General features: G+C 38.2%; 2 protein-coding genes across 2 annotated transcripts; both read right to left on the minus strand.

Moving 5' to 3' along the window:
• Positions 1-1,390: 1,390 nt before the first annotated feature.
• LOC131424414 (adenylate cyclase type 10-like) lies at positions 1,391-3,685 on the minus strand. The gene is made up of 5 exons (XM_058581432.1): positions 3,673-3,685; positions 3,242-3,447; positions 2,867-2,957; positions 2,690-2,778; positions 1,391-2,095 (listed from the first exon to the last, which is right to left on the minus strand). The coding sequence occupies exons 1-5, from the start codon at positions 3,683-3,685 to the stop codon at positions 1,883-1,885; spliced, it is 612 nt and encodes a 203-aa protein (XP_058437415.1). The 3' UTR covers positions 1,391-1,882.
• Positions 3,686-6,273: 2,588 nt separating this feature from the next.
• Positions 6,274-12,596, minus strand: LOC124096665 (adenylate cyclase type 10-like). Its single transcript, XM_046450591.2, has 4 exons — positions 12,341-12,596; positions 11,466-11,570; positions 8,113-8,151; positions 6,274-7,416 (listed from the first exon to the last, which is right to left on the minus strand). Exons 1-4 carry the CDS (start codon positions 12,495-12,497, stop codon positions 7,259-7,261), a joined length of 459 nt encoding a protein of 152 aa, XP_046306547.1. The 5' UTR covers positions 12,498-12,596; the 3' UTR covers positions 6,274-7,258.
• Between the last annotated feature and the right edge of the window lie 655 nt (positions 12,597-13,251).

Genomic DNA, 13,251 nt, shown 5'->3' on the forward strand with positions numbered 1-13,251 from the left:
TGAATAAGTTATAGCAAGTAAATTAATCTTTGACTCAATATTAACACTGGAAACAACTGTTTTTCAAATTCATTCATTCATACTTTTCTTAAGGCTTTCTATTGGAAAAAAAAAAGGTCACTCGGGAAATTCCAACTAACTTTGTCATAATGCAACAAGGGGCACTTTCTATGCCTTCATTAGTATTAGGTTTTGTAGAAGGTGGTGTGGGTGGACTGGGAGTGAATATGAAAGCAGGAGATCAGTTCAGTGTGAAGTCCAGAAAAAGCAATGGGATCTGGGAAAGACCAAGAGTGAGAGCCAAAAACACAAGTGTTAACTAGCTGTGGTCCCCTCCTCTCTAGGTAATAATCATCCTACAACTTCTCTCATCTTCCCTCTTATAAATAGGTAGCTGTGTTTGCATCCTTTCCATATACAGCTATGTTATTTGCACTATATAAATTTCCCTATTTGCTTATTCCTTTACAATGTTCTTGAATTCTGTCATGTATATTCTGTTCCTCTATCTTTCCTGCTTCACTAAATGGAAACCTATATTCCCCACCCCTGGGTATCCAGTATAGAATTCTGTATCTAATAATTTCTGAATATCTTGTTTGCTGACTTTCCTTAGCAAGTTCCCTCCCCATCAAGCAGATTCTGAATACCCTCAACCCCTGCTACTTGTTACTGCCTCCTACCCTGCCTGAAGAGCCCCCTGGGGCCTGAGAAGCTCCTCTCTGCCCCACTTTCCTCCTCACTTGGTCTCAGCAAGATTCTCCCAGCAGAAGCTGAAGATGCTGAAGGAGCTCTCCAGGGCATGTGCACATTCATCTGGCTTCTTATCTCCAGGAAGGCCGAAAACACAGAGGAACATGCAGCCCTGGGATAGATGACAGAGGAAGAACAGTTTATCTGATGAAGGAATATGACTTGCCTCAACTACGTTACTGGTTTGCTACAGGGAATAGAGTATTCTATATGATTTGTGAAGTGGGTACTCTGGGCTACAAAACCAGGAAAAAAAATCTTGGCCGGAGGTGTGGCTCAGTGGTATGAGCATTTGTGTAACATGCATGAGGTCCTGGGTTCTATCCCGTTTCATGAAGAAAAAAAAAATCTTGATTTAATGAACTACTTCAAAAATAGGAATTTAAAACACAAGAAAAGGTGGTATCAAGAACCATTCAAGCTGGGTGCAGTGGTACATGCTTGTAATCCCAGCAGCTTCAGAGGCTGAGGCAGGAGGATCCTGAGATCAAAGCTAGCCTCAGGAACTTAGTGAGGCCCTAAGCAACTCAGTGAGACCCTGTCTCTAAATAAAATACAAAAAAGGGCTGGGAATGTGGCTCAGTTGGTTGAGTGCCCTGGATTTCAATCCCCAGTAATTCCCCCCCCCCCTAAAAAAAAAGAACCATTCAAGCCAGGTACAGTAGTGTATGTTTAGGGTACTAGTTACTTGAAAGGATTGAAAGGAACCCAAGTTTGAGGCCAGGCTGGACAACACAGCAAGATCCTGTCTCAAAACAAACAAAAAAACAAATAAAAAAACATGCAATTGCTAGTGTTAAGTCTATCTGCCCACATTTTCTTTGCCTATAATGTCAAGTATTAATATGTTGCTCTTTTTCAAGCTCAATTGGTTGAGAAAAATATGATTATTTACTTTGTTATTAGATCCAGTAAAACACTCCTAATGCTTTCCCAAGGCTTTTTCAACAAGAACTGAATAAAATCTTCAGTAACCCTGAAAATTAAACTAACGATAACATGGCATTTCTTAACTTACATTACTTGAAGTTTTAATGTTATATAGAGGCCTACAAAATAAGCAGCAGGAAATCTGATTTACACTTGTGTTACATGGGTGATAAACAAATCGTACAAGATGTATTATTTCTCACTCACCTTTAATACTTACTTTCTCAAACATAAAGATCCGGCTTAACTGGCCACCACCTTTCTCAATGACTGTAGAGATATATAAGGCAGCCTCCTGGATAAGATGACACAAATGCAACATCCACGCTGTCTTATGGAACTCAAGATTCACCAAAACCATAGTCACTGTACGGAATTCAGATACATACTCCATAGGTTGGCCTTCATCAATCTACAAGACACAAAGAGTTACTTTGCCTATGTCTTCAACTCTCAGTATCATGTTCAGGCATTGTAATTATCCATTACACGCTAAATATAAGCAAATAACTTATGGGTGCCAGGTGAGATCTAAAACTTCAGGTTTGAGAGGTACAGAAAAAGTATAAACCAGTGTGCTTAGAATTAAATTATTTGACTTTAAACCTAATTCCCTGATGAAACTGCCAGGATTTTATATTTTCTAAGAGTTAGTTTGATATGCCTAACTGTGCTAATCATTGTATTTATCAAATGTTCATATTCATACATACACAATCAAACAACACATATTTACCAATCATGTTTTCTAAACCCTGCTTACAGTGTAATAAATGCTTCAAGGACAAACAAGAACAAATGTGGCTTTTACTTTCTAGAACTGAGAAAGCCAACTAAAAGACACATTCATACAGTAATTATATTAGTGCAGATGGTAACATCTGCTGAGATTAGAGTGGGGCACAGGAGATGAACTAGATCAATATTAAACATTATCTCATTTAATGTACACTTATTTACACAAACACACACAGTTTGTGTAATGATTCAAGAAGTAGGAAATAACCTTCTTCAAAAGGTTTTTCATTATGTATTTCCGCAGTGTTCGCTCAAGTGCAGAGTCTGGATCCAATTCCAGGGCAGTTCTTAGTGTATCTAACAAAAGAAAAACAAAATGTCTCTAGCCATATGGAAAATTAATCTTTAAAATTTCAGAGTTAGGTAGAAAGGACACGTAACTTACCAGCACTTGTACGGTAATGTGGCAGATAATCAAGGCACTTGTCAAAATGCTCATCAAAATCAAATGGGTTAATGATCCGCATATCTCTTAACTAGAGAAAGGAAAACTGCTCAATTCTGTGTTCATACACTAACTTGATTACCACTGATCCCTTAACAGAGGGGCTGAGGACTCTATCTCCCTTATTTATCTTGTATCTCCCCAGCCTTACTATTCTGCCTTATCTCTTTTCTGGGAGAATATCCCTGGCCTCCCTCCAAATTTGCGTTCCAGTGGTTACTGGTTTGTTCACATAATATGTGAACACCACCAGAGCACTGCCCTATGTAGTGGGAAGTTTTTCAGGATGTGCTATGGACAGAACCAGCTTCCTACCTTCACAGCTTCATCCTCCCTCATGATTTCCACTTCAAACATGTACTGCTCACAGAGCTTCCAGCAGTTCCAGGACAGGACAATCTCATTTGCCTGAGCCAAACGCTGAGCTAACTGGACACCATCTACATCACGCCCAATCACCAAGAGGTATTGCCGTTGCTCATCTCCAACAATAACTTGGGATATCCGACCTGCAGACAGACCTATCCAGAAAGAAAAAGAAAGAGAGAGAGAAGCAGAGAATAGCCAAACTCAACTGGAAAACTATACAAAGGGAGGGGTCTAGAATCCCACAGGGCTTTATGTATCATGCCAATCTTGTCAATACTCTTAGTTGCAAAGTCTTAGGTGAGCTCACCTTTAAAAATAACACCTTGTCCCAGATTTCCTTTTCACTTAAATAGACCTAGAGGTTGAAATTCAAATACCCCTGGGTTGCATGGGGGGAAGAAGTAAGAAATCTTATCTCTCTAAATTGTTCTCAAAATTACTATTCTAATGTATAGCTAGGTCTGATAGCAGAGTACTGAAGGAGGAGACCATATGGTTATACTAAGAAACTGCTACTATCCCTCCTCAGTGTTACCAGGACTGAGTAACTAGGCAATCAGTATTGTATCAGACATGGGTCCTTTTGTTCTACTTCCATTTTTCTGACCCTGAGGGATTTCTTACTGCTAATACAGCAGAAATACTGGTTTGCTTATCAAAAAAAAAATTATATATATATATATATATATATATATAATAAAACCAATAGAAGTCTACCCCTAGCTAAGTCACTTAATCTGAGCTCAAAGCAAAAAAAAAAAAAAAAAGGAAAAGTCAAGTACAATGGCACATGCGTATAATCACAGCAGCTCAGGAAGCTGAGGAAGGATTGCAAGTTTGAGGCCAGCCTCAGCAACTTAGTTAGACACTGCCCCAAACAAACAAATAAAAACAGGAAAAAGTTTTAAAAGAATGGCAAAGATTTATATGTTCAGCCAAGACAGAATATTTCCTAATACTTGAAATAACTAAAGGACTGGAAAAAATATATGAAACAATGGTTTTCAAAATACTGGACATCAGGTAATAAAGAACAGTGAACCCCGAGAGACAGGAAATAAGCTGTTATTCTAGTTTACTTTTGGAGAGTTTCCAAAACACATCTCAGGAAGGAGAGAAACCTAGGTACAGTGAAGAAGACTCCAAGTTGAGAAGTCAGAGCTGGGAACATGAGAAAGCCTAGATAGCTAGAGTTCACAGAGCACTGACAGGAGTATTGGAGCAGTAAGTCATGTACAGAGGAAGAATCCTACATATCTGCACTAGGTCCCTTCCAAGTCTTTAGCTGAATACTGATATGTACATGAATATGAGAAAAATGTCTGATGCTGAGAAAAAAAACTACATAAAAAGATTAGAAAAATAATCTTTGTTATTACACAATGATGGGAATAGTACTTATTATTACTAGCCACATGTCAAATTTAATTTACAGGACATCAGGGATGGTATTAAGAAGACGTCTGCCTCAGGAATGGGGTAAAACTAGCCTTAGACAAAACATTCTCTGGTCTCACCTGACAAAGTTGACAAGCAAATCCTGAAAGAATTAAATTGACCATATTCCAGAACTAAGCTCAGGAATACTTTCAGAAATATTAAAAAATCCAGCACCAAACAAAGTAAATTCATGTCTGGCGCCCATCTCAAAAACTATTGTGCAGGCAAAAGAAGAATATCTGACTTATAATAAGAAGAAAAATCAACCAATTGAGCCCATAATAGAACTAGTAGAAAAGGACACTAAAAGTTTTATGATAATTAGATTCCATATACTCAAAAACCTAGAGAAAAGATTGAACAACTAGAGACGTGGTATACATATCTCTCAAACCAAATATATAAGTATGAAAACTATAGTGTCTAACATGAAAAATATACTAGATAGGATAAAAGGCAAATCAGATACTGCAAAGGGAAAGGTATTACTATGAAGACCTAGTAATAGAAATGATCCAAAATAAACACAGGGAGAAAAAAGAGTGGGGGAAAAATAAAAGAACTGAACTGTGAGATTATTACAAGCAGCCTAATATGTGTGTAAATGGAGAGAGGAGTAAGGGAACAGATACAATTCTTTGAAGAAATAATGAGGGAATATTTTTCAAGTTTGAAAACAAACACACACACCTATAGAATCAAGAAGCTCATGAGCTCCAAATGCAAGAAAAATAAAGAAAACTATACCAAGGTACATCATAATCAGATTACTTAAAACCAGTGATAAAGAGGAAAATCTTGAAAACAGTCATAGGGGTGGTGGTGAGAAGACAAATTATGTACAAAGAAGTAAAATAAAAGATTAAAGCAGCCTTTTTTGTTGCAAACTCTGTAAGGAAGAAAACAGTGGAACAAAAGTTTCAATGAGAGAAAACTTCATCAATCTGAATGTCTATGTTCGGTGAAAATACCTTTCAAAATTAAATATGAAATAAAGATTTTTTTAGGCATGCAAAAGTTGAACTACTATATGTTCAGCAAATCTGCACTATGAGAAATGCTAAAGGAAGTTCTTCAAATAGACAATAATGAGTGTTAACAAAGACACAGAAAACCTGGAGCCTTCATACATTGCTGGTGGAAATATAAAATGAAATAATCACTTTGGAAAATAGACTGACAATTTCTTAGAAAATAAAACGTACCATATAACCAACCTCTTCCACTCTTATTTACCCAAGAAAAATAAAAGGATATACCTATACAAATAATTGTTCATAGATGTCCATAATAGCTTTATTTGTAGCAGCCAAAAACTGACAATAGCTTAAGTGTCCATCCATAAATTAGCAGATATACAAACTGTAGTATATTATAGCCACACATGTATCACTAGTTAATTCCTAATACTACCCAGCAGCAAAAAAGAAATTAACTAGTGATACATGCTATACAATTGATGAAACTCAAAGTAATTATGCTGAATGAAAATAGCCAAAAAGTATATATGTTATATAACATTTTTTTTCCAGTGTTGGGAATTGAACCATGGTCTCACATGTGCTAAACTACATGCACAGGTCTATAACATTTTTATTTTTTTATTTTATTTTATTTTTTAAAGAAAGAGAGAGAGAGAATTTTTTAATATTTATTTTTTAGTTTTCGGTGGGCACGACATCTTTATTTTTTTTTAATTTTTATGTGGTGCTGAGGATTGAACCCAGCGCCCCGTACATGCCAGGCGAGCACATTACTACTTGAGCCACATCCCCAGCCCAACATTCTTTTTAAGAAGCAAAATAATATCTAGCAACAGAAAGAAGATCAGTGATTGCTTAGGAATGTGGAAAGGGAATGGTGGGAGAAACCTTGTACAGAGGGACACAAGAAAATTTTTGTAATGAATGTGTTTTTTAAAAAGTTGCAGAAAATCTCACTGTAGACATATTACTTATTTAATCAGTCCCTTTAGACTGTTTTCCATTGTTTATCACAAACCATATTGCAATTAATAACCTTGTATATATAACACTTCACATATGCTGGAATGCCTCTAAGATGAATGTTCAGAAGTGGAATTGCTGGGTTAAAGAATGCACCTTTACTCTTGATGAAGATTAGCAAATCACCCTCCATAGATACTGACCATTTTTCATTTCATCAGTATAATAGTCATTCCTTATATCTTACCAACAACTGGTGTTTTCTAGCATCCGAATTTTTGCCTATCTACAGGTAAGAAAAAGTATCTCAACGTATTTTCAACTGGCATTTTTCTAATCATGAATGAAGATGACCATCTTTTATGCAGATTTAAATACATGTTTGTCTATGCAGCATTTATTCATGTCCTTGTCCATTTTTCTCTCATGTTAGTTTTAATTTCTAGGTGCTTTTTCAATATTAGAGAAATTTACCCTTTGTCTATATGAGTTGCAAATATTTTTTTCTCAGTTTGTGAATTATCTTTTGAAACTTTTTGAAAAGATTTTTCTTTCTTTTTCCAATTGGAGCTCTCTTTTAGGAATTACTACCTATCTTTAGACGCAGATCTTGGCCTTCTCTGGTGTGGTAGATCCCAAATTTCTCCTGTATCTCTAGACTGCATTTTGCCACCAGGGTTATGATGTCACTCAGTTGATTTTTCTCCACTGTCCAGAGTGCCAGGAGTACATTCCCTATAGACACAGGAGTCAAATATCTAGACTTGTCCTATAGCAAAGCCTCCTATTATGCAGAATACCAACTTGATCTAATGTGGATATCATGCAATGTGCCAGGCAAGGTTTCTCAGCACTATATATTATGCAAGGTTAAAATATTGCCTTTGATCTTCAAAATCATTCAGTATACAAAAACCCAACTAGGTAAAAACTGAAAATGTTCTAAGGATATTTTTTGTTATTTTTTCTCCACCAGTATATTAACAAGGGTATGGGTTCTAGCAAATTGGTTCATAACACGTAGGTTCAAGTTAAAAATCTAATTTTAAGGCTGGTTTATTAAGTTTAAATAAGGTGACAGGCTAACTCTGGACCATACAGCTGTTAATGATCCTAAGAGTTCTCCTGATAGGAGACTCTTAAGTCTTCCCTATTTCACATTTAGCTTCTGGTATTAATGACCAAATTTCTCATCATTTTTCTCAAAAACACTTTATAGGCACATATTTTCCTATCATTTAATTTAAACTGAATGTAAAGCAAATACGGGCAAAGCTTTTTTTAAACTGGGAGATCCTTTGAGGCAGAGATACTTCCCTAGTGCTCAGTACCTATTAAATAATCAATGAATGCAGAATAAGCAAATATGCCAAACTCCACTTAAACACAGTTTTCCTCACTCACAGTCCTTTAAATATTCATAAAAAGTACCTGTGATATTAAGGATATCCCCTCCAAAACAGAGCACATCTGAAATCAAGCAAGGGAGAAAATAAGTCAAGATTAGAGGGATATCAGATCATGGCAGAATTACAGTACATTTTTTTAAAAGGCCTACTGTTTTTATTTATTTTTTCCTGCTTTCTCATCTACTTATTCATTCCCAGCCTCAGGACTGTACCTTTTCCTCAGATCTACTTCTTTTTTTTTTAATTTTTAATTAATTTATTTATTTTGGTATCAGGGATTGAACTCACGGGCACTCCACCACTGAGCTACATCCCCAGCCCTTTTTTGTGTTTTATTAGAGACAGGGTCTCACTGAGTTGCTTAGCACCTGATAAATTGCTGAGGCTGGCTTTGAACTCAGGATGCTCCTGCCTCTGCATCCCGAGCTGCTGGGATTACAGGCATGCGCCACCATGCCAGGCTGATCTGTACTTCTGAATATCGTCTCTAAAAAGTACTCCTATTCCCTTCAAAGCCACAAATAGTGTGCTAGGGATCTTATCACCTCTCACCTTCTCAAGGACTTTACTCTTATCTCTCTCTAAGGATCATTCCTATCCATATCTTAAAAAAAAAAATCAAACAAAACCAAACAAAAATAATCTACCTCTTTTGAGTCTATCTCATTCTTTTGCTATTGGCTGTTTTCTGATTTCTCTCTCTCTCTCTCTCTCTCTCTCTCTCTCTCTCTGTGTGTGTGTGTGTGTGTGTGTGAGAGAGAGAGAGAGAGAGAGAGATAAAGAGAAAATTGACTGTATATACTTGTCTCATTTTCCATTCACTCTTTCTTTTAAATATCTCTACCATTCTCTTCTCAGCTTTTGCCAAAATGATATGCATCTCTACCACCTCACCTAAATGATCAGGTCATCAACAACACTCATATAACTAATTCAGCATTTTTCCAAGTTCACAGTACTTGATGACATACATTTTCAACAGCTAGTCACAGCCTTCTTCTAAGGCATACCATTTTCCCTTCAGCCTCAGGAACACTGTAATATCCTACCTCACTTGCTGCTTTATAGACTATCTTGTAGGTTCTTTCTCCCTAATTATAATCCTCCCTTGGTGTTCCTCAAGTCTCAGTCTTTCTCTTCTCTTTCCCTAAGGCTCTTTCTGTTATCTACTCTTTCCACATGAACTCAAACAATTTTTATGTACCATCTCTATGCCATTAGTAGATCTCTAAAGGAGATCTAGCCTCTGAGCTCCAGGTTCAATTATAGCTAACATGATTTCTCCACTTCAATGACTTGCTGGCATCTCAAATTCAACATACTAAAAACAGAACCCTTTTCTAAGGATATTTTTCTTAAAGAGTTTCTTAATATTTTCTTAAGAGGTCAGTTTTTCTCATTTCAGTGACACTATCATAGCAATTCAGTCATGGAAACCAAAAAACCAAAGGTCCCTTTTTTTTTCACCACTTCCTGCTGAAATCCAATCTATCAGCAACTCCTATATGTTGAACTTGCAAAATACATTTCAAGTTAATCTATCCCCATACAGCTATGTTGCCATCTCTAAATCAACAATTTTAAATCCTGACTATACGTTGGGGCTGCTTGTGAAACTTAAAATACCCTTATTCCTGGATATCTCCACCCCAGAGATTCTGATTTAAATGGTCTAGAGTGAAGCCATCAGGACTTCCCCAACTTTCTCCTGGAGTTGGCAATGGAATCCAGGGCCTCCGTGCATGCTGGGTAAGCATTCTACTATTGAACTACATCCCTGGCCATCAAGATTTTTTTAAAAGTTCCCCAGGTTTTCTAATGTGTAGCTGAGGTTGAAAAACACTACCCTAGACCGGGTAGCCTTAAACCTGTGATCCTCCTGCCTCAGCCTTCCAAGAAGCTGGGATTACAGACATGTGCCACTACAACCAGCTTCTCCATGACTATTCTAATTGCCTCTTTAAGCTTCCATTCTTACCATTCTCTCTCCACTATCTCCCTTTAATCCAATCTCCACGAGGCAGCAAAAATGAGCTTTGAAAATGTAAATCAGATCATATTACTACTCTTGTAGCACCTTTCAACAGTTCCCTTTTGTATAAAAATAACCACAATTGTCCAATTCTTATTATGAATTCCAGAGCTTGATAATCTCATAGCTGCCTTCCTACCACCTTACCTTAAGCCACTCTTTACTCTGCTAGCTATACTCTGGTCCCACCAGCCTTTTGTCAGTTCCTAGGACATGCCATGCTTTCTTCTTTGTCCTTGGCATTCTTCTACTTGAAATGCTTTACTGGTAGCTCTTCACAGTGTTCCCCTCATCATTCCTGTCTCAGCTTAAATGTCACCTCCTCAAAGGAGCCTATGATCACTTGATCTCTTAGAGAAACTCCCTACCATTTTATTTTACTTCACTTGATTTATTTCCTTAATAGGATGTATAATCTATAATCACTGGGTTTCCTTATTATCAGTCTCTCTTACTAACATGGGAACTTCACAAGGGCAGGTAGTATGTCTTACTTTCCCCTGTATTTCTAGCACCCAGCTGTTCCTGATATTATAATACATGAATGCTACATAATTTTTAATCTTCCTCTTTATTCAAACCTGATGAGAGAAAGACTTTCTATACTCATTCCTCATAGGTGAGGGGTGAGTGAAATAATAAAGTTCCTAAAGGAGGTGTCACATAGTAATGATTCTGGTGAATCTCAGAATATGGATATAACTGTATGGGGGCACTATCTGTAAATAGTGAGAATATTATTTAAGTAGTAAACAGTACAGGGCCAGAGTTATTTCTGTTGGGCAAGTTTGAATGGGGTTCTGCCACCCAAAAACCAATTACAGTGCTTGTCATAGAGTAGGTACTTAAAATGTTTGCTGTACAAATAAGGAATTTTTTAAGAGTAGATAGATATCCAAAAGCTTAACACATCTAAGAAAACAGTGAGAACACATTCATTTCTCAAGATCAAAATGCCATAACAGAGTAGAAAGGTGTTTTCTAATATATATATATATATATATATATATATATATATATATATATATATATATATATATATTATAAATGGGTCACATTATTAGAAGACATATCATGAATTTTATTTCTAAATAAAATTCAATGTACAAAGTAAAAATCAATATTAGGTCCCTCCCTCCCTCTCCTTTTACTGGGCAATCAATCAATGGGATTGGAGACTGGATAGAATGGCAGATAGAGGCAAAGAATTAATTTATCATTAGTAATCTGATAAAAACAAAGATAAGTGATGCCTAAGGAATGACCATTTAGTACCTATTTTAAAGTACCCCAGGTTCCTTCTTATAAACCCTCAGGAGACCAGACCTACAAGGATCACTCACGCTCCACGATGTCACTAATGTAATAACTGAAGATGTGGGCCAGTTTGTCCATGTCATGTTCTGACTTGCACGCCAGGCTGAACCTGTCCATTAATGCTGTAAACCCTGACCAACAAAGCAAAAGTTATTATATTAGCTGTCAAATTTAAACTTTTAAGCCCTCTTCCTTCCATGTATTGCCTAAGGTAATCAGATCCTTTCAAGTGGAATAATTCCTTGATCCATTAGCATAGTATTGGGTATTGGAAAGTACCCAGGCCTAGGCTGGTTGCTGTTGTAAATGAAGATGATTTACCTACAAGTACTCTTTTCATCTGAAGCCAGCTGCCTCTTTCTTCCCACCCTCCCTCTCAGGCCAGAGGAGAGTGTGCAATTTTGCCCCATGTGATGGCAAGAAAACACTTGACAAGGGAAAAGGATTAAAACTTGATAGAGAACTCATATGGTAAGGGCAGGCACCTCATGGTACTCATCTTCAAATCCATGACACATATACTCCATATTTATTAAATGAATGACTCTCGAAGTGACTGCTAGGTTGCTAGCAAGTAGAACACGTGGGCGCATACTTAGATTGAGTTAACTGATGGGATAAAATGGAATGCTTATTGGAAAATACTCGGGGTTTTGAGGGAAACTTGGGTTCAAAGCCTCCTGTGGCCTGAAGAAATCCTTTCCCCCGCGTATCAATTTAGTCATCTCCGAACCGGGGCTAAACCAGCTCATCCCAAAGGGTGTCTTCCCTCTTGGAAAACAAAGGTCCTCAAAGGTTCCTGCGCGCAGTTAAACCGCGCCTTAGGTCGCCGGGGCACCAGGGCCGTAACTGCGGCCGCCTCCCGGGGATCAGGCCAACGGCCGCCGCTCCTCGCCCTCACCCATCACGTGGACTCCTAGGAGGACGCCCTGGGCCGTGGCGAGCTCGGGTTCCGATCCCCGGGGCTTCCTGAAGACCAGCAGGTCGGGAAGCAGCGCCGCCAACCGGGCCTCCACAGGCCACAGAGGCGGCGCCGCCTCCCGCTCGCCCGTCGCCATGGCGGCGGCGGGGCTGCCGGTTACCGTGAACCGGTTCCCTCCAAGCAGCTGCCAATCCGCTTCGGTAGCCCTGGCGGGGCCCGCCCCCCAACCAATCCGCGCAGGCTTCCTTGGGACTCCGCCCCACCTGCTTTCCGCCGCATAGGCTCCCAACTTCCACCAGGGTCTAGGGTAGGTGGTTTCTGAGGACTGCAGGTTTTAGACTCCTTGAAACGCGAAAGACGCTCCTGGGATAAAACCCATAATCTGGGATAAATATCACCAGAGTAGAAATTTGGGTCACTCTGAATTTAGTAAGGACACACGCTCAAATTACTTTAAACTATTCAACACTGACATTTTCCTTTATTATAGGAATATTGAGAGGAGGTAAAAACTACAAAGCCTGAAAACTGCTAAATCGTGATGAGAGCAAATGTCTATCTTTAAAGGTCACAATTTTAACATTATCTGTTATCTGCCAGGACGGGCCTATGGCCTCATCCCAAGAAAGCTCCCAAAGTCTGTTTTTCTGTAGCTCTTGGTTCCAAGACTTCTTGTGATAATGGCACATTGGAAGCTGCTAGTCTTTGTTGCTCAAATTGCTAGACCATAAAGCAGCAATAGGATGAGCATGCTGCGGATTTTCAACAATCAGAATTTGTTTTGTTTTAGCTCTCTGAAAATATAAAAAGTGCCTCTTTGCACCCTTTAGGTCTAAATACTTAAAATACCTAATAAATGAAGGCTGTTTTGGTGATGAAAGGGCTAATTA

The sequence above is a fragment of the Marmota monax genome, unplaced genomic scaffold, assembly GCF_021218885.2.
Source record: "Marmota monax isolate L192 unplaced genomic scaffold, Marmota_monax_Labrador192_F-V1.1 WCK01_AAM20220418_F8-fsc00127, whole genome shotgun sequence".
Classification (NCBI taxonomy): Eukaryota; Metazoa; Chordata; class Mammalia; order Rodentia; family Sciuridae; genus Marmota; species Marmota monax.